The sequence below is a fragment of the Typha angustifolia genome, chromosome 8 (assembly GCF_048772165.1).
Source record: "Typha angustifolia cultivar Huaian chromosome 8, ASM4877216v1, whole genome shotgun sequence".
In the NCBI taxonomy this organism is placed as follows: domain Eukaryota; kingdom Viridiplantae; phylum Streptophyta; class Magnoliopsida; order Poales; family Typhaceae; genus Typha; species Typha angustifolia.
Genome location: NC_133246.1, coordinates 14,645,415 through 14,671,608, shown reverse-complemented (window position 1 = coordinate 14,671,608; position 26,194 = coordinate 14,645,415). Strand labels below are relative to the sequence as shown.

General features: G+C 35.1%; 2 protein-coding genes across 2 annotated transcripts; both read left to right on the top strand.

Annotated features, from left to right (window-relative positions):
• The first annotated feature begins 9,342 nt into the window (after positions 1–9,342).
• On the top strand, positions 9,343–10,370 carry LOC140765621 (ethylene-responsive transcription factor WIN1-like). The gene is made up of 2 exons (XM_073104792.1): positions 9,343–9,536; positions 9,644–10,370. Exons 1-2 carry the CDS (start codon positions 9,457–9,459, stop codon positions 10,104–10,106), a joined length of 543 nt encoding a protein of 180 aa, XP_072960893.1. The 5' UTR covers positions 9,343–9,456; the 3' UTR covers positions 10,107–10,370.
• Positions 10,371–18,173: 7,803 nt separating this feature from the next.
• Positions 18,174–21,883, top strand: LOC140766059 (SPX domain-containing protein 1). Its single transcript, XM_073105463.1, has 3 exons — positions 18,174–18,598; positions 18,682–18,814; positions 21,188–21,883. Exons 1-3 carry the CDS (start codon positions 18,323–18,325, stop codon positions 21,622–21,624), a joined length of 846 nt encoding a protein of 281 aa, XP_072961564.1. The 5' UTR covers positions 18,174–18,322; the 3' UTR covers positions 21,625–21,883.
• The last annotated feature ends 4,311 nt before the right edge of the window (positions 21,884–26,194 follow it).

Sequence of the window (26,194 nt, the reverse complement as noted above, 5' to 3'; positions counted from 1 at the left end):
TTCTAAATATGTAACTATATCTATATATTTTATATGAGCATATTCATAAGTGCTGTGAATGTTGACAAAGAAAATCTAAACGAAAAATAAAAGAAAATTGAAGCAAAAAAATAGTTTTGTTGAAGGTGTTACTAAGGCATTGGTAGGATGTTTACACAAAATTTGGTATTCTTGAATACAAAGTCTTAGTTTAGTGAGTTCTACGTTTTTGAAATGGTGTTCAAACACTGGGCTTTGAACACACTTAAAAGATATTCGAATATCAGTACGGATTTTTTTTCTTCAAATCTACATAATTCGTTTGGATTGGTAATTGTTTACGTGATTTGAGATTTTATCACGTAAAAATCTCTGTGCTTGTTATTTTTTTTATGTTTATTTGATTAAAAACTTATGGTAGATTTATCTCCTAGAGCATTCAATCTTATTTATTTTTTCAAGAACTATTCAATATTCACATGCAAAATGCAAAGCAATCAACCATCACACTGGCATGGAAAAATTGGAGTAATTCTTTTGTCACGCGGAATAATTAAAACACTGAGGAGCAAGAAGAAAGCATCAATTCACATACTTTGCGAAAGATATTTGGAGCACTGCCACTGGCCCTGTATGGATTGGAGGTAGGGGTGAAAACGGATCGGATTTTATCCGATCCGACCCGCTAACCGACCCGAGTCGGATCGGATATGGGTCCAAATATTTTACCCGGTCCGGATTCGGATACGGATACGGATAGCAATTTATTAAAATATCCGAATCCGGATCCAGATACGGGTATATCATATATGTTCGGATACGGATTCGGATATCGGATATCCGAATACCCGTATCCTATATAATACTAACAAACATCCTACCCTTAAAAACTAACCCGACCCGTTAATATAAAACCCACATCCAACCCACTAACTTACCCTAACTCCTCAACAATCAACCCTCATCTCTTCACCACATCAGCCGCCGCACTCTCACCATCTCTTCACTACATCAACCCCCATCCCCATCTCTCCCTCACTCTCAACATCGACTCCCGCCGTCCCGCCGTTTCGCGGCCCCGTCTCGGTCTCTCTGACCGACAACAGCGGTGTCGTCGCCAAGTACCTTCGCCTCCAATCATCACCATCATCGCTGGGTACCTTCGCCTCCGATTATGTAAGTTTTCTTTGCCCTTTTAGTCTCTCAAGTGCATCGCATGTGACTCTCTCCCTCCTTCGACCCGTGAGTACCAAAATCATCCCTCTCTTCTACTCCCCCCGATACCTTCGTTCCCGAATTTAATGCTATTCTCTGTGTGCATAGCTCTCTAAATCTTTAGCCTGAATGTGTAGATTTGGAGCCCCTATACTCTTTAGTGTTCTCCGAATTTGAAGCTAAAGCTAACTCTAAATTTGGAGCCCTATAAATTTTTGACCTTATTTGTTTTGAGTTAGGATGTCTTCGGAACCAATTCAGAGACCTTTAACATGATTAAGAGATTCTTAATATAGTTCAGTAATTAAATATTTTTTAAATTTTAATTAAGTTTATTTTAAAATTTTAAAAATGAGATCAACTAATTAGATAGTTTTATTCTTTCGTAAGTTTTATAGTATCCTCTAAAGATATACAACATTTGTCTTGGACCATAGAAAGCTTAAATGTGAAGATTAAAATAATAAGAGTGTAAGAGAGTACTAAAATTGACTCAAATTGTCGTTATATATTTATATATATAAAAGATGGAATAAACACATGACTGAAATTGGTGGACGAATGGACTTTAGGGAAGTGCAGAGGGACAGCTAAAGACAGTAGAAAGTATTCGAGAGTCTGGATGTCAGCTTATTGGTGGCGTATTTGGATTGAGAGAAATACTGAACTTTTTGAGAAGCTATCTCCTGAACAACTTGTTGATCTATTCCAATTCAGTTGAAACTTTGACATCCAAATTGTTGAAATTGTTGAAATTGTTGAAACTTTCTGTATTTTTTAAAGATTCTAAAACTTTTAGCATTTTTAATTAGTAACGGCACATAAATGCTACATTGTCTGTTTTCTCTTCCATGTGGGGAGTGAGAAATTTAGATTTTTAAATACTTTGAAAGCATCGTTAATTTTTTATTTTAAATGAAAAATGTTAGGTATATTACATCCAAATGAGTGTTATATCCCAATTATGGGGTCCGCTACATCGATCCTTTCTCTTCATTCTGCTCTTATCTTGGGTACTCTCATTTTCTAATGGAATGATCAACATATCATTGTGTATTGTTAATATTGTCCAAGCCTTTGTTGTTCCTATCATTGTGTATAGTGAGCAAAAGTAGCCGAATAAATTATTACATTATGATTTTCTGCAATATTTGGAACATGTTTTGTGAAATTTATTTCTAAGATAATATAGTTCATAATTTTTTTAATGACATCTGTAATTTTTTAATGTAGTAGAGAAAATTGCAATGACATCTACAAGTGCGTCAGTTCAAGATGACACCAGTAATAGTGTTACTCAAGATGATAGAACAAAGGGAAAAAAATTGACATCAGATGTCTCGGATAACTTTGATAAAGCTGAAGTGATGGAAGTAATTAATGGGCAAACAGTGAGCAAGTGTAAAGCAGTATGCAAATTTTGTCATAAGCAATTTAATGGGGAAAGTTCTATAGGAACGACACACTTGAGGAACCATTACAAAAATAAGCATGGTAGAGAAAGAGGACAATTGTTACTTAATCTTGCAAGAGTCGGAGAAGATGGAATTTTAGAGTCATACGAATATGAAGTGGAAGTAAGTGCAAAAAAACTTCTAACAGCAATAGTTATGCATGAATACCCTTTCTCTATTGTAGAACATGAGTATTTTCTTGAATTTATAAAATCTCTACAACCTGCTTTTCCAACAAAGTCACGGATTACTATTAGAAAAGAGATCTTAGAGTTATATGTTGAGCAAAAAAGGAACGTATATGATATGTTTGGTTCGCTTTCATGTCGTATGAGTGCTACTATGGATCTCTGGACTTCTAGACAGAATAAGGGTTATTTGTGTGTTACAGTGCATTTCATTGATGATGATTGGAGAATTCAAAAAAGAATTGTAAATTTCATGCATTTAGAAGGGAGACATACATGATTAAATCTATGTCAAGCATTTCTAAAGAATATGATTGAATGGAATATTGATGGAAAGCTATTTTCCTTAACTCTGGATAATGATCGTGCTAATGATGTTTGTGTTAGAGATGTGGTTAGTCGGCTCAGTGATCAACAATCTCTTGTTTGTAGTGGCATATTTTTTCATGTCAGATGTGCCACGCATATTATCAATTTAGTTGTGCAAGATGGTTTGAAAAAAATAAAAGATGCAGTGGAAAATATTCGTCATATCATCTTAATTCTCAGAAATTCACCCTTGCAGTGGGAGGATTTTCAAAAGAGAGCAAAGGAATGTAATTTAGCTACAAATAAAGCTCTTTCTATTGATGTACCTACAAGATGGAATTCTACTTTTTTGATGCTTAGAGATGCTATATATTATATGAATGCATTCAAGAGGCTTCAGTATGCTGATCCAATTAAATTTGCTACATGTCCAACAAATGAGCAATGGGATAATGCTAGAATGTTATGCAAATGTTTGAAAACCTTCCATACAATAACTGAATTGCTTTTAGGAACTTCATATCCAACTGCTAACTTATTTTTCAAAGAATTTTGTGATATTCAATTGCAAATTAGAGAATGGTGCAGAAGTTTGGATGGATTCGTTCTTTCTATGGCAACATCAATGAAAGAGAAATTTGACAAATATTGGCAACAATGCAATCTTATATTAGCTATGGCTTCATTTCTAGATCCTCGATATAAAATGAGTATTATGGAATTTTACTTTCCTCAAATTTATTCTCTTGGTGGTGTTAAGGAACTTGAGGAAGTTCGTGAAATCATAAAGAAGTTGCATGATGAATATGCATCTAAATTTTCACGTCCTTTTGATCGTGATGTGAATGTAAGCACAAGTGAAGTTATCCAAAGTAGTGGAACTGTTTTTGATGAGTTTGACGAGGATAGATTTAGAAGATTTGAACAATTTTTAATTGAAAAATCTCAACATCAATCTCCTAAGACAGATTTGGATTTATATATTGAGGAGGGCTCACTTCTATGGCAGCGTAATAATACTAAATTTGATATACTATCTTGGTGGAAAACAGAAGGTGCAAAGTATCCAATATTATCACGAATTGCTCGTGATATGTTGGCAATTCCAGTTGCCACAGTTGCCTCTGAATCTGCATTTAGCACAGGTGGTCGAGTAGTAGATGCTTATCGCAGTAGGTTGGATCCTAAAGCCGTGGAAGCTCTAGTATGCACTCAGGATTGGATAAGATCTACAAGAAAAGGTACTGATTGTTTTATTTTCTTAATTTTTATAAATTAGTATTGAATACTAATTTCAATATATTTTTTTTCTTATTAGGAGAAGTAGCATCAATTGTTAAGGATGTTGAAGAATCTGAAGTATCCGGGCACGTTTCAGTTTCTGACATACAATCAATGGCATGTTCACTAGATTAAATGTAATGCAATCTTTTATGTTTAAATTAAATTTGAATTGCATATGAAATTGTATGAACAATTAATGGTATTACTTGATATGTTTCAATTCATAGATTTTTAGTTCAACAATTAAACTAATGTCATTCATTTAATTTTGCAGATCCTCTTTAAAGTGTATCACTACTCGGTTGGCTTGATTGAAGATTAGAAAAATGTGAAATGTCACAAAATTGTAGTGGAATTGGTGGTCACTTTGAAATATTGGCCTTTTTATTGTACTTGCATTATTTTTTAAGTTTTGGTGTAGTATGGTTATTATTACTATGTGAACAAGTTGGTCATCTTTTTGTTATCCTCTTTTTATTATATCTAAGCATATATGTCATAAAATATTGTGAAATTATAGTAGAATTGATGGTCTCATGTTCTAGTGAATTATAGTGTTATCATTTTTTTATAGTGAATTGTAGTCGAATTGATGGTCTCATGTTCTAGTGAATTGTAGTGTTATCATTTTTTTTATAGTGAATTATAGTAGAATTGGTGGTCTCATGTTCTAAGCATGAACAGAGTAATCTTATATTTTTGCACTAGATGTTAGTTTGTTATGTTTTTAGAATTGATGCTTTTATGTTGTAGTGAATTATAGTGTTATCATCTTTTTCTAATAAATTGTAGTGTTATATCTAAGCATGAACAGGGTAATCTTATATTTTTGCACTAGATGCTAATTTGTCATGTTTTTAAAATTTGTGGTCTTATGTTATAGTGAATTATAGTGTTATCATCTTTTGTAGTGAATTGTAGTGTTATCCCTCTTTTTATAGTGAATTATAGTGTTATCTTCTTTTGTAGTGAATTTTAGTGTTATCCCCTTTTTGTTATATCTAAGCATAAACATAGTGAGATTCATTTTGTATTCGTATCCAATTATAATTCAAATTTTTTTATCTAGTTTGTGTTCGTATTTGATTAAGATTCGATTCGTAGCCGATTAAGATTCGATTCGTATCCGATTAAGATTCGATTCGTATCCAATTCGTATTCGTATCCGTTTAATATCCGACCCATATCCGAAAAATATCCGTATCCGTTTAATATCCGATCCATATCCGAAAAATATCCGTATCCGTTTAATATCCGATCCATATCCGTATCCGTTTAATATCCGATCTATATCCGAAAAATATCCGTATCCGTTTAGTTAGGATATGGTTTTGCATTTTGCTATCCGTCCAATATCCGTATCCGGAGTAAAAATATGGATCCGGATGTGGTTTGAGCACTATCCGATCCGTATCCGAACCGTTTTCACCCTAATTGGAGAGCGATTCCGCCTCGAAAATGGTGGCATGAAGTGTTCCATGGAGCAGAATGCGTGCCATATTATATATCCTTCACCTCACCTCCTGTCAGATATCTCCATAGAAGATTATAAAAAGAGTAGATGAGAAGAGGATGAGTTTGATCAGGCCCTTGGGAGATGGATATAAAGTAACTAAGAGATGGTGGAGAGGAAAGTGGATGTCTGAGATATGAAGTTGACGACTTCGGTGGAAGGGAAAAAGGCAACGAGACATACACACATTAGTGGAGGATGGAATCCAATCCATTTATTGTTTAAAAGGGTTTACTTAGTTTACGAGCTCCTAACTAATTAACAACAAAAAAAAAAAACAATCTAAGTCGTTCGTTCGTTCGTTCCAAAATGTAAACCGTTGTATTTTGGGCATTTAGAGGTGCCTCCATATGGAATAGCTAAATATATAGTTGGGGCAATAAGATCGAGTCTCTTTCAGCATACAGTCATTTAGTGTTAGTCAATTGGGTCATCGAATACAATGTACCTCTCCAACATCACTAGCAATCTTGTAGAGATTCCCATTTGATTGGAAAAGAAATTTCCATATAGTAAACAAATAGTTGGAGATGGACCCAAAAAAAACTCCCACCCTTTGCTTATTATGCCTATGAGCAGTTGACATTCAAGAGTCTTGCCGTCGTGCACAGTGCATCACATTCCCAAAGGATTGGAGGAATTCATTTTGCCATCTGTACAAAAGCTTAAACCTCTTACTAGTTATTACTTATAAGGACTTAGGACGCCATCTGCATTAGTTGCCGGAAGTTACCCTATTTATGGTAAACTAATCATATGCTAAACAAAAGAGTTAGCAGGTTACTTCTTTCAGCAAAGTTGGTAGGTGCCTTCTTTTATAATTAAGAAGGTCATAGAAGTAACTCTAGCTATAAATAATTATTGTGGATAAGATTGTTCAATCATTTGGTGGTCTAGCTCCGTTTAGTGGTGCAATAGCTTATAAGAGTAGAGTAATATCTCAACGGTGTTTAATTCGAACTCGGTAAACTTTTTGTTTGATTCATATCTAGCATTTAGGCTCCAAATAATGAACCGTTAAAAGCAACCTAAAATTTAGGTATATAGTGCTTTAGTGAAAATTTTATTAAATATCGATCGTAGTGATTTTTAGATTCGTCCAAAAACTTATCTCTAATCCTCTATAAATTTATCTTTAATGGTATCTTCAAATTCGACCAGTATTTAGATAAATATAATAAAGATAGTAATGGGTTTAATCTGAATATAATCTAGGAGAGTAAAGTGGATATAAATAAAAATATAAGAAAATAAGTGTTTCAGCTTAACCAGGTAGGGGTAAATTTTAGTTCCTCTTTTTTTAATCTATGATCCAGTTGAGATCAGATAAATAAGTTGGATCTTACATTATTGTATCAACAGGCCATCAATTATATATGTCGTTAGTTTTTTATTTTTACTTTTATATCATCGACCATACTTAGAAAGATTTATCTTAAAGCAACATGAAATTAGAATAATACACAATATATCAAAGAAAAAAAAATTGAATGATATTAATGTCAACCTCTCAAAGATTTTGATGATTTTCTTTTAGATGTGTGTTAATTATCACTAATTTATATATGATGGCCATTTAATAATTAAAGCAAAACCCTCACAATAACAGGAGTAAAAGTTAAAACTAATATTCATATATTTTTCTTTAACTCAAACATAGGGTCATACACAGTTTAATAGTTACAAGACTGAAGCAACATAATCAAAATTTATAATTGATCATAGTAATTAATGAAAAACTTAGTGTGCATAAAATTATCTGAAAACAATATCTTATGTGCCTAAAATAGTTTTAAATGATCACCTATGATTAGATTGTTGGATTTTGGTACAATTAGGTCAAAACTTACTGTAACACATAGATAACTAGAAGAGTTTCCTCTTCTTTACTCAATTGCTTTAGATTAGATTAAGTATAATCTTCTTATTTAGATTAGTTTAGTATATAGTTATTACTTTAAATTAAAATAATTACGGACCCCATAAATTTTAATGATGATGGGTACACCCACCAAAATAAATCGAGGAATAATCCCACCCTCCACTCGTACCCTTTTCGCACTCGTAATTATAAAGAACTGAAACGAAAAATTAAAATTAAAATTAAAATTAAAAAAAAAATTAACGTGGAACGAGAGGTTAAAGAATGGCCACCTCGTCATGTTGGACTAGGCAACCACTTTCCTTAGATATGCATGCATCTATTCAAGCTCTCAGAATTACATCACAAAAGTAACGTAACAAGACCCATAATTTTCGATCCCTGAATTAGCTCCAAATCTAATTAACTTAGATATAAATATTAATATTCACTTTGATATAATAAACTGATCAGAGCTACGATGAATATACCATGGTTTTCTTTAGAGAAATTAGTAGATAATGGATATGTGGTAATAATATTTAGATCAGTATAAATAGAAGTCTTAGGTTATGCAATTCTTATATAGTATGAATTACTTTTAGTCTCTAGAGAAATAATCTTCACACTAATGTTATGTTTTCTTTAGTTATTTATTTTGTGTCATTTTGAGTGGGATGATTAAAGCATTATGCTCAATTTTTAGCTACGAACTACAGTGGTTGAGTGCAAAAGCTTATTTATTGCTTTGAAATAAAATTAATTTTAGCTACGTTTAATGTTAATTCACGAGAAATCTGAATCTAATTTATTATCCCATTAAATTTGAATTCTATTCATGTTCTGACATTATATAATAATAGTAGGACCGGATATGAATATAACAATTACATATCCATATAAAATAATTTAAGTTAAATATTTTTATATATCCGACCGCGCTTGATATGCATCTTAATCTTATCCTAAGAAGTAAGATATTTCCAATCAAAACATAGAAAGCATGATTAATAAATACATAACTATGATCCCTACTATCAGGAAGAAATGTATAGAGCAAATTTTGTGTTCTAAACCTGCGAACAAGAAAAGCTGGTAAATTAGAACATGAAGGAGAATAAAACAATTGAAAATTTGAAATAAAAGAAAAAAGAATATTGTCTTGTTCCTCCACTATATATAAACATCTTTAAACAGTAACTCATCTCTTGATGCACTTCTCTCTATGGATATCATCATCATCATCATCATCATCATCATCCACTCTTCAAATAAACTTTTCTCCTCAACTACTACTAAGAATCATTCCTAATTAAGATAATGTTTTGCTGTAGCTAAACTCTCAGATCTTACATTAATTTACCGTTTGATCTGCTTTCTTTTCTGAGCAAGATGGAGGACCACTGCACCTTAGAACAGGTATTAAGTATCTTCCCACTGTCGTAGGTGAGGGGGTTTATTACCACTGTACTATGGTGGTTATGCAAAAGGCTATTGTCTTCACCGACAGCACACGCTGCTCTTCCTTTTATTCCCCTTTATCCTCTCACTTAGTAGCTAGTAAGCAGTAGTAGCCTCAATCACATTTCATTCAAACCAAAGGACCATCCTCTTTCCTCTTGCCTAAGATCCATCTTAATCCTCCTCTGCAGCATGGTACAATCTAAGAAGTTTCGAGGTGTCAGACAACGCCACTGGGGCTCCTGGGTCTCCGAGATAAGACACCCTCTCCTGTAAGCCAGCCACTTGAACCTCATTGGCTCATTGTCATATATATATATTTATATAGCTATTGTATGTATCTCAAAATGTGGTTGTTATGAATTATGATCTTATGCAGGAAGAGGAGGGTGTGGCTTGGGACGTTCGAGACGGCGGAAGAAGCCGCACGAGCGTACGACGAGGCGGCGGTGCTGATGAACGGCCGGAATGCGAAGACCAACTTTCCCGTGCCTAAGAATTCAACCACCGGTCTGTCGGAGATCCTTAGCGCCAAACTGCGTAAATGTTGCAAGACGCCGTCGCCGTCGCTCACCTGCCTCAGGCTCGACGTCGAGAAGTCGCACATCGGAGTGTGGCAGAAGCGTGCCGGCACGCGTGCCGACTCTAACTGGGTCATGACCTTGGAACTCAGCAAAGAGGAGCTGCACACGCCAAACGAGGCGGCAATGGCACCATCGACGAGCGCCGCCACAGCCGCCGCCAGTGATGAGGAGGACGAGATTGCATTGCAGATGATTGAAGAGCTGCTTAATGACATGAACTCTCCAACCTCTCCTTCACTTGGAGTGCCGCAAGGTTAAAAGCCCCTACCAGATAATATTTGGTAGGTTGGTTGCTGTGAATTGTGATAGGGACTCGGAGCACTTGTAGATGATATCTCTTTAGGAACCTAAAAGAGGGATGGTCACCACAATGTCTACTAGTTCTAATTTCAATTAGGTATATTATGATAGGTCTCCCTCAAAAATCCTTGAGAGCTTCATCCAAATTATGTCGTCACTTGCGCCATTTAAGTGAAATAAACAACTTGTAATCGTATATATATATATATATATATATATATATATATTATCATGTGCTTTGCTTCTTACTCGACAACATGATGATATTCTAGTAACAACATTTAGCTTCATGGATTAAGACCTTTTTGTTTTACCATAGTTTCTCAGGTTTTTGTTATATGTCGACTACAAAACTAATCACGATCTTATTCTCCATTACCGCGCGCGGCTTTAATTACCTCATCACCCAACAAATTACTAGTGGTAAAACAGATAGAAGCTGACAAGAATGCTGTGTGGTCTGATGATTAGCATATGATGATAAAGGGTCATCAGTACCTGGAATGTTTGGATAGCTGGTACTATATAGCAGAGGTCCTTCTGACAAAGGTTGATCTATGCTTCCTTAAAGAGCTCCAGCTTCTCTCCAACAAAGGCAATGCCATTACTTCTCTGGGGTAAAATTCACAGAATTGGATCATGTCAGGCATAAGTAGAGACAACATCTTGTGCCTTTTATTCCATACTACAAGATTCCCAGACTAGCCAATGAATGTTTCAGCATTGTTCTCAGCTATTTCTAACAGATCCTTGCACAATGGTATCCGTAGAACGATGTGTTCAAGCAGTGCATATATTAAACATAAAACAGCAGCGAAAGGACTGGAATCTTGAGATCAACTAATAGGCCGTTAAATTTCTAGAGAAAATGCAATTGCTCGTTAAGTATCTCAATCATTATCCTGAAATTATGGGACTAGGAGAAAAGAGCCTAACTTGTAGTTTAGCTAATAACTCACTAGAAAAGAATCAGAGAAGTCCTGTCCACATTGACGTTGCATCGAAGAACAAGCTAATATGCTACGCTACACTAGGAAGCCGATAGCAAAAGAAAACAAGCTTCTCAAAACTAGTGACACCAAAATGAATCTAGCTACCAAGAAGAACAATTACTAATAACGATAATAATAATAATGTACAGAATCCAGCATATGATTTTTGGAGCTGTTCAACTGAATGCACGAGTGCGAGGTCCCACACTTTCTCTCGTTCCCAATTTCCCTGGAGTAGTTATGAGGTATGGGGATCGATGAAAACCAGCTACAAAGTCCTTTTGCAAGACTGTAAAGCCAGGGGGTTAATGCAAGTGGGGACTCCTCCTCTAGGCAGTTGGGTCACTAAGAAAGTGCAATCATGGTCAGAAATAAATAAGTAGTTGGGCTATGCTTCGAGGTGTTGAGGGTGAAAAGGATGATTATAGACATAGCATAATTATTAAGCTGACAGATGTTAAATGAGCATAAGAAAGCAAAAAAGATGCATATATGATCAGGACAATATAAAGGCAAAAATGACAACATCTATCTGGTCTCAGTGACTACTCACCATGAAGTTCTTGAGAGGGTAAAACTACTTTGCTGTTTGCTTCTGTCCATGCAAGAGAAAGATGCCTCAAATTTAGGCACTGCCCAAAGATTCACAGTGGATAATAGACATCAAAACTAGCTCTGCTGCATTTAGGACAGACTTCCATGTTGTGAAAATGTATGCATCAAAGTATCAAATATCTCCTGTGGGTTAATTGCAGTGGTCCATTTTTCTTTAAAATTGAGAATCTGTCTTAGTCAAATAAAACTGGTCATGTTACAATGCGATGCAAAATTTAAGTCACATAATGTTAATGGTATGTGACCTTTTTTTCACATCGCAAATGCTAGATCTACTTAGACGGCTTAAATGAGCTCACATGCATATGTCCAAGGAACAGTTGGAACTTATAAGATAATTCAAAGTGCAGGGTCACTGTGGGTAAAAGAAGTCATCAGCATATTAAGAACACCTGATATGATAAAAAAAAGTTGGAAATATATAAGATGGGAAGAGATGTATAGGTATATAACAAACGTTAGACACAGAGTTTCTTGAGATTAATAATACCATTTCAAAAGAAAAACAATTCCATGAGGAAGAATTTAATCATGAATTTAAAGTTTTCCATATTAATGTAATAGGGAAACGTCCAAGCATCACTTGTTAAATGTCATTCAGGACAGAAGGACAGACAACTCTTCTAATAAATGTACAAGTGTCACTTCAAGATGGCAATGCCTTAGAACAAAGGAAGGTAAAAGTACCAAAGATTGTAATAGCATCTGGTATTCCGTAACAAAGGAAGATTTCATTAAATTGCCAACTTGTAGCTAGTAATTTGCAGAATAAAACAGAAAGAAAATGATCCCCACCTCATACAGTGATACAGACAGTGAATAATTTATTAAGTTAAAAGTTCCAACTGCTCAAGCAACTTTCTTTTAGAAGCATAACTCTACCTTATTTATTACATTGCTTTTTTAATTTTCCACAATTGCTATTCCTTTTGTTTTATGCATCTGTGCATGATTGTGGAAAAGACTTAAGATTTTGAGATGGATATGCTAAATACAAACAGTATTACACGTTCACATGAAGTAACAATTCGGTTTAAAACCAATGAAAACTGAAGGGTTATATAAGAGGAAACTGAGTCATAAAAATGGAACAGAGAATTAAGTTTCAAATTCACAGAACTGAAGACATGATCCGAGGAAAAAAGAACTAGTTTGAGGATATCTTCATTTAAACGGTTTGATTATAAATTAATAAGTAGACGTGATTTTAAAAATTCTAGCAAGAACATACCTCTTAGGAATAAGGCAAACCAATTAAAAATGGAACAGAGCATTAAGTAGTTCAAAGTTTGACAAATTATGTCGACACTAGTTTGAAGACATGATCCGAGAGAAAAAAAAAATATATATAGTCTCCTCTTGGATGCAAAAAAAAGAAAAAAGAAAAATAGAAAGAGAGAGGATGTCTTCATGTCAACGAATCTAATTATAAAGTAAGTAGACATGATTTGAAAACTTCTACCAAGAACATAACTCCTAGGACAAGGCAAACCAATTAAAAGAAGAAGACGATCGAGAGACAACAATAACATTTATCGGATGCCAAATTGTAGATATTATATCATCCTTTGTCAATATCTATGATGGACATGTCGTCTCTACTCTAGCCTCATATATTTATACATGACTGACGCCACCCTTGCTTGTGTGTGGGCAGACAAACTCATTGTGGCAATTCTACAAACAGGTTGCGAACCTTAAGACCAAAACATCAACAACAAAGCTACTATTTTCAAGCTTATCCACCTAGTTTTTCATGGAGAAACTCAATTTACTCTCAGAAATAGACTGGCCCCCAATCTAACCCGAACAAAAAAGATAAATCCTATTCGGGCCTGAACCCGAATAGACTATTCTTGGCCTAGTAATTTATTCGGGCTTCAGCCCAAATGCCATTACCATCTCCTGTGGATTAAACAATACCTAAAATATAAAAAATAAAGAGCTAATGAAATGACGTATTGATAGCCCACTAATTAAAGTAAACTCTTAAATAGATTAGATTATTAGATGGATAAGATCCGATAAGCCTATCTTTCCACTATTTTAAATCCAACCCTCACTTTCAGTAATCACCTAGAGATCCTATCTATTCCTATTTAATGGAGAACAGCCACTTTCACATTAAAAATAATGGATTGATGGATATAAATCTTAATAGAATAATTTACAAATTACTCCTCTATAGTTATGTTTAAAATCAAATTAACCATGAGCATTCACTTATAACATTTTAACAACAGAAAAAGATTGAAAAAGAATTGAAAATATATTATCTTGGAAGACAAAAAATTTAATCATCTTAAAAACATAGATAGAAGATTCTTATTTAATTAAACAATTATATTATTAATACCTTAAGTGTATTGGATGAAAAAAAAATTAACAATTTTATATTAATCTAAACCAGAGGGGAGAAAATGATATAAATAAAAGTTCATAGACCAGTTTAATTTTAGCCATAATTACAGTTGATATAATTCGTAATTTATAATTCTTCAAACCCTTCTCCTCTCCCCCTTTCCAACACTGGCCTAGCTCTTAGATGCTTGAGGATCTCTAGGTAAAGTAGAGGTTTTTAAGCCCCACTCTCATAGCCCCAAATCTAGCTTAGAACTTATTTTAATGAGTATAAACGAAATCTTTGGATGAGATAGGAGATTTTTGGCTTTTGCTCTTGGATTTATTTATTTCGGTTTGATAGTAGTTTAGAGTGAAATGACTAAGTAGTAGGTTTAATGTCTGCTTTCCTTCTCCTTAGATCTGAAGTAATTAAATATATGAGAGGGGATACGCGGCTTTAGTTTCGATAGTCTTAAGTTCGCTAGGAGATATACGACTAAACGGGGGTCAAAGCCCACTGTTCTGAACGACTGGCAACTACTCCCGATAAGTAGAGAATATTCTTGGAATAAGAATAAGTTATGGAACCAAAGGTGGCATAAAGGATCGAGAAGTGGAATATCCCCCTGTCCACTATGTACCACTGATTATTTTTCTATGGGAATGAGTTGTTTTCGTATTAATTATAAAGCAAGAGGGGCACCAATTTGACCATTTTTCCATGGATAAGGCGTCGAATAGAGTCTCACTATTCCTGAGCTGAGCTTGAGCTCCATCTCTGCTGATGGAAGAAAGAGAAGCATTTCAGCTATGGCTTTTTCTTCCAACCCTTTAATTCATCTACGCCGGCTTGTTTTTCTTCCTTCTTCCTTCTTCCTTCTTTTTCATCTAATTTTGGGTGTTAAAATATTTCAGAGTGCTATCTTTCTAGGTAGGGTTCCTTGAACTCGTATGGATGTTTTTTATTTTATTTCTTAGTAATAAAGTAATATATATATATATATATATATAAAAAGAGGGAATTTTGAAATAAAAAATAATATTAACAAAGGGAATAAAATAGAAATATCAACATCTTTCCATGTAGCTCGGGAGGACTCCGTAGAAATATCTTGAAAACAGTAATTGGACTCCTGTTTGTTTTTTAAATATTTGCGGCGCACTGTAAGACTGTCGGCCGCGCTATATGGCGGGGCGCGGAGCCGGCTTCTAATTTAAGGAGGAGCTAATTAGTATATTAACATGTTCATCTATAGTATAACTTATGGCAGTTCTATCTTTTATGATCGAAAAGAAATATAATTTTCTACTGCAAAATTTAATAGATCAATATGTATCTTAATTTTTTTTTTTCTCTCTCTCTTTGGAAGGAGGTTTACACGTACTGTATTTAGATCTCATTTATTAAATTACATTTCTGATTTAAATTTCCTCGGATTCCGACGGTAAAAGTACTTACTTTTACTCTTAAATTCTTAAATACAATGATGATAATTCATCAAATTTGAAAAATAATATATATTCCCAATTAATGCCTTCCTCTATCTCACTACTGTTTCGTCCCTTTCTCGTCCATGCAGTAAGTAAGAAAGTAGGACAAGATTGTTGGAGAATATCCAACAAGATGCTCCTTAGATTCTCTTCGGCGCGGAGCACGTATCCCGTGGGCTCGGAGATCTTTCAGTGTTGGGCCCCATCTCCTTGTTAATTATTTCTAGATGTAACCGAAGCTACGAATAAGAGCTAGCCATTAAATATTTATTCGGATTTAAAGATAATTTTTTTTTTAAAAAATAAGTTTATAAGCTAAGGGTGACGACAACGATATCGATGGATGTTCTCCACTTCTCCGTGGAATAATTCCTCTCTCCGGAGTCCAGTCTCGAGTCGAGCCTTATCCGAGTAACTCTATTACTCGCTTCCTTGGAAGCTCTCTCAGGGCTCAGGCTGTTTGTCTTTTATCGTGTTTTCGCAAACAACCGCCTAGATTTTGATCTTATTACAGAACTCGTCTTCCTTTTGCTTCATGAATAGGGTAGAGACTGTGAGTGAGTGAGTTTGAAGAACAAGGTAATGCGTAAAATGAACAGGACAGAAGAAAGTTGTCTGTTACTACAAGGAAGAATAATTTTGTTGCTGAACGAAATTTAAAATAGAGTGCAAAGAACTTTTAATTTGTTGATCTCCATAACTGCATTATCTTTTCACAGGCCAAAGAAAAGAAATTAATATATTTCCATTAACAAAATATATATATATATATATATATATATATATATATATATATATATATATATAAATAAATAAGATATAGTTAAGAAGCACCCTCTCATTATAGTCATCCTAACTCTCTATTAGAGGGTTCTTCTCTTTTTCCCCCTCTTCTCTCGCTGTCGTTGGTTCTCTCTCTTAGTCATTTAAATTAGATGAAGAGGGAGATTTTTTCTTCTAGTAAGAGATTTTCCTTTTCTTTTATTCTCCTTCCTCCAATGAGTCTTTCTTCTTTCTCACTTTTTCTCTCTTTTTATTCTTCCACCTTTATTTATTATTTTCTTTTACCCTCTTATCTCTTTCTCACTATCCTTTTCTCCGCTCTTAGTGGTAGTCGTGACCTTTTACCATCCTTGCCGCTATTGTCGCCGATTTTGACGTGGTCATCTCCTCCCTCGTCCTCACTTTTCCTATCTTGTGCTATAGTTGTCAACGACTGTGGAGGTGTTGGGCTATAATAAGGGAGGAGTTTGAGTGTGTTTGTGTGTTGTGATGTAGGTTTGAATTTTATCATCATCTTTAAATTGAGCCAGTGTGCTAAATTCCTGGCTTGTGTTGTAATTTGCGTTCCCTCTTCTTATTGGTTCTTTGAAGGGAGACGGTTGTCTACCTGTTTGCCTGTTATGCATATATATTTTTTTTACTTTACTAGTGGGTCAATGTTTGCAAATGTGGGGAGCCTCTATTGGTACCCTTTGTTTATCCTACTATTAGGGTTCGCAGTCCTATGTTTATTTTACTATTTGATTATGATGGAGTCATAGGCTAACTTAAAAACTTTGAGCTTGTGAACCTATCTAAGTTGTGCTCTATTTTTCTATACTTTTCTAAGTGATACCTTGCTTTTCTAAGGTATTGTCTCTTATAGTTAAACATGAGATTTGTATCAAAGAGTTGTTGCTCTATTATCTCCCTAGTTTTCTTTATGAGGTTGCGATTATTGTATTAGTCTTAGATTTAATAAAATGATCTTCTCACATGTCTTTCCGAAAAAAAAAATCGAAAAAACTCAAAACTAAAAAATATTGATGCACCAAATGTGACAATGAATTTATGTTCTAAATAAAAATATTATAAAACTGCAATGAAGCAACATAAATGGGTAGAGATATAAAAAAAACATCATATTAAATTTTGGTACAAAACTCCCAAACTATATTTTAAAACTATAGAATAGAATATTATGAGTATCTTTTTCTCAATAATTTTGAAACATAGGGAGTTATTTGCAAAAAAAAAGAGAAAAACTATTTTCTTTAGTTGATTTTGTGATTCAAGATAGGCCACGGTGATATACGACCATTACATTGGTAGGAATTGGTGCGTTGGTGAAGCCACGGAAAAAAAAAGAAGAAGAAGAAGATAAAAACGATAACTAATTTATGTTCCAACTGTCGCAACGGAGTGCTTGAATGAATAGTCTAGATGTGTGGTTGACTGGTTGGAGAACTACATGGTGCAACCAATCAGGAATACGTTTCGTCCATCACAAGGTACACATCTCTCTCTCTCTCTCTCTCTCTCTCTATATATATATATATATATATATCTATATAATATTTATTAATTTCATTTGGCATTTCATTATTGGGAGAGTTGATTCATATCACCAATTGCGCAAATAGTTGAATTAGTATTATCTATAATCTAAATCGAGCCGAGCCGAGCCGAGCCGAACTAAAAAATGTCGACGGGTGAGGCCGGCTGTCAGAGTCGGCTTGAAAGGGATAGGGCCCCATGTTATCCCCCGCCCGAGGCCGAAGAAGCGAATAAAACCCCAGATATCCTTCGCACCTCCCTCGCATATTCGCCTTTCTCTATCCCGCATATTCCTCCGCCCCCTCTTCCTCTATTCGCACCATCGCCTCCTTATTCCCTCTATTTATCCCCCCTCCTCCCCCAAAACCACTTCTATTCTCGAATACCTTTCGATTCGATCCGAGAGAGAGAGAGATGAAGTTTGGGAAGAGTTTAAGCAACCAGATAGTGGAGACTCTGCCGGAATGGAGGGATAAGTTCCTCTCCTATAAAGACCTCAAGAAGCGCCTCAAGCTCATCGGTGGAGGAGGCGAGAAACCGCCGAAGCGGGCGAAGGTGGCGGCCGATGACGAATCCGCCGCCGGGATTTCGCGGGAAGAGGAGGATTTCGTCAGATTGCTCGAGGCCGAGCTCCATAAATTCAATACCTTCTTCGAAGAGAAGGAGGAGGAGTACATCATCCGCCAAAAGGTAAATTTTTTGCATTTCGGCCCTTGGAAGAAGGAATTATTGCAATCTTGAATGTGTGCTGAGGAATCTTGGTGATTTTGCAGGAACTGCGGGACCGAGTGGCAACAGCCGTGGCAAATGAGTCCAAGTACGAGTTGATGAAAGTGAGCAAAGAGATCGTCGACTTCCATGGGGAGATGGTCCTCCTAGAGAATTATAGCGCACTCAATTACACTGGTAAGTGGCGCTTTCTCATACAAGTTAATACGGAAAATGTTGCCCTGCAATTCAAAAGAATGTTGTTAGATTTTAATTTTTTTTTTCTGAAGTAAATTCCGTAGAATCTTCATTGCAAACTTGAGTTACAGTAGGAAACCAAAGGTGAATCAGTCGATTCATCACAAATTCTGTTTCAAATGAGTAGAGTGGCTAAGTTGTGAGCAACAAAGTTGTTTCGCCTGCTCATGAAGGAGACTGTGACACTGGCAAAGGGTTTATCCCGTACTGTCATGAACCAGAGATGTGATAATCCACATAATATTCGCAGAAAGACCAAATTTTATAATAACAGGACTTAGAATTAGAACTATTAAAATATAGCTAATTTAACACCCATTATCTGTTCATATATTACATTTTTACTCGTTTCGCTTAGGAATCCGTATCAAATTCGGATCATATATAGAAGTTTAAAGCATATTCTAAGTAGTAAGTACTCTTTAAATTTACTTTTAAGTTTTGAACTGCTTAAAATGTTACTTTATATTCGACTACTAATCGTGTCTCTGTCTTGTCAAACTAATACGACTTTCGGTTGACCTTTACTATAAAGCCGCCTTTTCTTTTACATTATTCAAACTAATAGTCTAGGATTCATCTTGTCTATATAGATAAAAGGAAAGAAGTGGAAAAAAAAACTTGTAAAGGAACGAAGGGCACTAATTTGGTAACGGAATATTATTGTGATCCACGTGGCATAAAACGATTAACATTTGCCTACGTAGTTGACAAAGCGGACTTTCATCTAAGTGTAGCGCACTTATCGTTGATATAAATATTACTTGTTTTACCTTTTTCTCTTAGATCATATTAAAGTATGTTGATGAACACTACTAGTTGTTGGATCACGTGCTGCTAAAGGGATACTGCTTTTATTACCCATTTAGTGGCTAGCGCTGGGATTTATTTGCCTACTAGATTTTCTTGCTAGATATCCTGATAAAGGGAGGATTTGAACTTGCAAGTTAATGAATAGAGTGCCATGTTCTTTGCTAGCGTTTAACTCAGTTTAGACAGGTTATGTTTTACTTTCAATCCTGCTGTCATACATACTTTCTTCAGTAACCATTGGAATGGAGAAAAATGATCAAAAAATATTATTAGGTGGATAAATTTGACTGTACTTCCTTGCAAACATACAGTTAACTGACAAGTTTTATAATTACTATTTGCAACAAAATCTTCAGTAAAATATTTCCTTTTGAGGTGACAGTATCTTGGAGTTAAAAAATTAGGATATGTTGAGCAAAAAGCACTATCGTTAGTCTACCTCATGTCCACAATTAATTTAAAATAAATAACAGTTTTTTTCTATAAAATTCCACTCAATACCTCTTCATCAGGGTACTCTTGATATTATAGAAGAATTGGCCTGCCAATAATATCTCTTACTGTGCAAGCATCTTGAGTTCACAATGAATATATTTGAGTTAATTTGATTGACCAAGTCAGCAGTAATATAGGTGGCCTTTTTCGGTTCTGATAGGAAGAAGTGTCTAGTTTCAGATCTGTGTTTAGGAGAGAGCAAGATGAACCTGGCTATACCTCATTTCTAGAAAGACTGTTTTCGAGACAAACTTTGAACATAGATTTACGATGGCAAGAGTTACCATCGCACTGAGTGACACCCTTTCTAATGAAAGGGACTGCAGGATGGCTTTTCCACTTTCTGGTTTATGTAAAAAGAGGCAGTTGATTGGTTGAGTGGTTGCATATCACTGTGTTTCTCCTACAAATGAAGGCATCAAATCGTATTTGGAAAAGGGAATCAGTTTAATAGCCACATCAAATGGATTGAATTATGTATCATCATGACACATCGTGTTTGTCGGAAGATTTGACAACATTATCCTAATATGGGCCAGTTAGTTCACTTCGATCCATGCATGGTGCTGAGCTACATCTGATAGATAATGTAGACTTATACCTAATTTGGACCGGATAATAGAGTCGTTTAGACTTATACCTAATATGGACCTGATAATAGAGTTGTTTAGACTTATACCTAATATGGACCTGATAATAGAGTTGTTCAGTATCTGATAGATGATGTAGACTTGTACACTAATATAGATGTGATAATAGAGTTGTTATTACTTGTTATATTTACTCATTAATTTGAATTTTTGTTTTTGCGTGTATACAATAGATAGGTACCTACTCTAGAATCCCACTTCGAGGTAGAACTTTTGAGATTGAAACCTGATAAGTTTGGGGATGAGTAGTGTTCAGTTCAGATTTGTCTTAGATTAGTATAGCCAATGCATTCAGGTTTGCTTGTGGATTAAGCTTGTTCCTGAGTACTGATGTTAATTCTAAAACATTGTGCAGGGCTGGTTAAGATACTAAAGAAGTATGACAAGAGAACAGGAGCCCTTATCCGGCTACCCTTCATCCAGAAGGTACTGCAGGAACCGTTCTTCACTACTGACCTTCTGTACAAGCTTGTGAAAGAGTGTGAGTTGATGCTGGATGACCTCTTCCCTACAAATGAACTATCCATATCAGGCGAGAATGGAGAAGTTGATGGAGAGCAGAAACCATCAAACCCTAATTCATCTATGGTTAGATGTCGGGTTCCAGAGCTAGAGGAGATAGAGTATATAGAGAGTTTGTACATGAGGAGCACAATAGCAGCACTTCGGGCTTTGAAAGAGATCAGGAGTGGGAGTTCCACTGTTAGTATGTTTTCACTTCCTCCATTACAGAGCAATGGAGTCGAGGAACGGTGGAATAATGTCCCTGTGTTAGAACAAGAAGCTAAATGACATTGGCAAATGATGAATCCTAACTCTATCCAGTCCTGGAATTTGGATGGAGAAAAAGATTAAGTTTCCCTTTTGTTTTTTTCTTTTCTTCTTTTCAAAGTGTAAACTTACACGGCGCTGTGTATTAGAATCAGATATCTCACAAATATGCAATGTCATATCTAAATATACGTGGCTTAATCAAAGTATTTTGTTGTATCTTTTAACTATTGTATATCCTCTTCCTCTTCCTGCTGATGGAGGTAGTGTTCTTTTGAAAACTGCATCCTAGTCTTCCTGCGGAACAAATTAAATTCCTTATAAGATTTGTTTATGATACTCTTAATGCAGATAGGTAGCTATTAGCTCAACTTTAATGCCATGCTGTGCATGAGAGATTTTTTTTTTATTTTGCTAAAGGTATCCAATAGATTTTGCACTTGTAGTTTTAAAGCTTGTTCAGGCTTTCAAACTCTGAACCAGAATGACTGAATGAGTGGCAAACAAGGAAAGGAGTCGACAGTTAACTGAGGAACTTGTAGATAAGGAGCAATTTTAGCAATGTAGAGGGCTGTAATTTAGTGCAATTTAACAAACCAATTGCGTAAAATACTGAGGATTAAATGCGAGAAGAAATTTATATACAGTTTGAGCAACTCGTGCAAGAAATCTTGACAGGGAGAAAACAACTCTTGAGATGGTTGAGTCGAGCTTGAGTTATGGAATTGATTCTACTTCGATTTTGCATGGGTAAGTAAGATTATAGATGATTAATCTGTCAATTAAATAGACAATTAATGTGCATGCCAACCTTTCAATATAATCCTCATCAGTCCATGTACATGCCAAGCACTAAGTGATCCAATGAGGCAGGAACTGTCAAACTAGATTATAATTATTGACCTTTATTTCCTTTTAAACTCTAAACACTTTTAATTTAATTACCACTATTTTCTAGATTTCAACACCACATAGTTTTTGAAATACCAAGTTCAACATCCACTGAATAGAAATAGAGACTAGCTACAGGCCAATCCTTCTAAGAAACGTGTCGCAAATGGATCAAGGCACAATCCACAACGAACCAAATCATAGTGGAATATTTTATTTTAACTTGTTTTACATATATATATATATATATTTAAAAAAAAAGTAGTGCTCATGAACGCTTAAATACATGACCTCTTGCTAAGAGTGGCATTTCCATTAAACGTGCTTAGAAAATAGGATGGTGCAAAGAAACAAACCTCTCACTGTCCATTGCTCTAAAAGTGCATCTCAAGGAACCTTCCTTCCTTTCTTACCTGCTACTATGGTCATTATCAGCATCTTTTTTTATATAAATATAGAGTGTTATTTGAGCAGCAGTTAGGTTTGAAAACATACTTCCCTACTATATATCAATAGTCGATAGACTTCTATCAAGACAGCATTTAATTAACTACAACTAAAACTTAATCAAGATGAGAAAATAGTTATTTTATCTTTGTAAATATCATTTTAAACCGAAGCAAAACTAGGTACTTCTACTTAGATATCACAGCACTATAGAAAGATACATATTCTAATATTTCTTATTTTATAGTTAAGATAAAAGGGTATCTTAGTTATTTTACTTCATGGCCCATTCAGAATATTCCTTAAATATTCTTTCAAAATTAATAAATAGTATTAAAAAAATCAATGATAATTATAATATTTTAAAAGTTTCTAATGGAAGGCAAAAAAAAAACTCATATAGAAAACTTAGATAGACTTGGTCATCTTCCAAATTAATCATATTATTCCTTCTTGCAGATTAGTACCTAGATTTCCATCACGTCTTTGGTGGCTGTTACATTCATAAGAGTTTGACTTTCTTCTCTCTGCACCATCTACCTTTTTGCCCTAAAATTTTGACTCTTTTATTTAAGGGCTACCGATGGTTCGCCGCCAAGCAACCGCCAAAAACATCTCTATAGTCTTAGTCGACCCCACGTGTACTCTGACTTTGGCCCGGCCAACCAATCACCTTTTATATTCCAACCTTTCATATGTCATCAAAATTGACAACTACTATTTAAATTTTTTTTTTATAAAAAACACCTTACATTTTATATTTATTATTATTCACACCCTACTTAATAGATATTTATCACTCTACATTTTATATATAATATCTCATTTAGTTTTCCATATATATTAGTTAATGTAACTGTAGATACAAATTAATCTTAATATCCTTGAATTTTTTTATTTTTTGAAAGTTATAGAATATTTTTTTATTTTGTTGGTTACTGTTAGGATAAAATTAACTCCGATATTCTTTGAAATGTGTGATAAATAAATTGATTGATAATAAAATCAGAAGGTAAGGTGTCTTTGATAAACTTAGAGAAAAAAATTAAATTGATTATGCTCTTTCAAATTGATAACTTCATAGTCTGAGTTGGTGATTAGACCCATGAATAAATCAATGTCGAAGTGGCATCCAAGTAGTCGTTTGCCATTTGTAAACGCATGCCTCGTAGCTTTACTTTATCTATCTGTCTCTCTCTCTCTCTCTCTCTCTCTCTAATAAAAGTTGACTTTAATAAAACAAAGATTTGGTGGTCTATATAACCTCATTGGATTGCTCTGGGCATACATTTCAAGACAGTGGTGACGGCAAACTCCCCCTGCTTGCTATGCCATGTCAGAGAGATTCCGGTCCCCCGAGCTCCGCGGCCCGCGCCCGGCGCCGCTCATGATCCACGACTACTCTCACAAGGCCCGCAAGCCGCCGACGAAGAAGCCGGTGATCATCTACATGGTCTCGCCGAAGGTGATCCACGTCGACCCGACCGAGTTCATGGGGCTCGTGCAGCGCCTCACCGGGCCCGACTCGTCCCCGCCCGCCGACCCCCACCCCCCGCCTCCCGCCCCGCCCTGCCGCCGCGAGAAAGAGAGCCACCAATTCCCTGTCCGGGTCAAGGCTCGGCCCCTGCACCGTTCTAGCTCGGAACCGTCGCCACAGTCGCCGATATTGTCGCCGACTTTGTTCCTGCATGATCTGAGCTCTCCTCCTTGTAGTAGTAGCAGTAGCATCGCTCTGAAAGAAGGCTCAGCGGCAGCTCCTCCGAGCTGGCTGCTTCATGGAGATTTTTTGAGTCAGGCTCATGCATGCCTTCCGTCTCCGAGCTACCTTGACTTGTTTAGCCAGCTCCCGGATCAACAGTCCTAGAGATTGGGTCTTGAATTGGGTTTGATTTCATTCCGGGCCGACCAGGCGTGGTATTCCAATCAACTGCCACCAATCCCGATGATAGGTGTAAATTTCTGGAGTTGTTTGATTGGTTTCCCACGCTTTGTCTTCAATCTGTATAGAACACCAGCATCATATTCTTTTCTTTTCTTTTTCCTTTATCTCTATCTCTTTTCTTCTGTGAGAAAAGATGAAGATGTAGTTTATTTAATTAATTGCATCGTTTGTGATATTGTTTTCTTGATAAGATTTTCCCCATCTTCTGAATCAATGTGCTGAGAAAGAAACTAGTTGAACTCTCAGAATTATAATGTTTTTTATTATTATTATTATGGAGTGTATGTAATACTAAATCATAGTTTGGAGAAAAAATATATACAAAACTTAGCCTAAATAGTTTTAGAGCAACTTGAAATATCGATAATATTAAAATCCATATGATATATAGGATATAGCTGTACCGTACTATACACAACCAAGAAATTTGGAGCATTGAACGAAGACTGAATAAGTTTCAATCTAATTCTCTTATTTTTCTGTCATCATAATTAGAGGAAAAAGAAAATTCCATTATTTTTTTTCTGAGGAAAGATCGAGAAGGACACTTATGTACGTAATTCTAATTAAGAACTTTTTGATAAAAAAAATAGAAAAGAAAAGAAAGAAGAAGAACCGTACCAATCTATCCTTGTCAGCTTGTACCTCTCTGTCTTTATGATTTCATCAACTTGGTAGATTTCCTCTATCCATAAAAAGACTAGTCGACAAAAGAGATTATTTCGTGAAATTTGCATCTAACACCTTATCTTTTCAACTTTTTTTAGTTTACATCGACTAGTCAACCAAGGAATAATTTTGTGAAATTTACATATAACACCTCATCTTTTCACCTTTTTGTACTTTACTTTCTGTATTTTTAATATTTATAAATCAAGTCTACGGTCCTTTTTTTTTTTAACACCAGAAAGGTATTATATTATTTTGTGTTTAATAAGTTAGGTTGGGTAAAATATTTTGGGTTGGATGACCTTAATTTGATCATCTTGGTAGTGTAGTTAACTTGAACTTAGAGTTTAATTAAGTTTAGTTAAAAGATGCAGTAACTGTTTATTTTTTTTACTAATATTTAGTGAAATAAATAGTTCAATTTGTAAATATTAAAAATACAGGGTGTAGAGTGTAGACCAATAATTGAGGTGTTAACTGCAAAATTTCCCACTTTTGACAGAAAACTTGTGGGCTAACTTTATGAGTCTATGGGCCTTATTTCCTACTATCTTTAGCCCATAATTGGGCCTATGTTTCAATCCATTAGCAATCCAACTATAAGCTATGAAAGCATGATATATATATTATGATGGAAGGAGT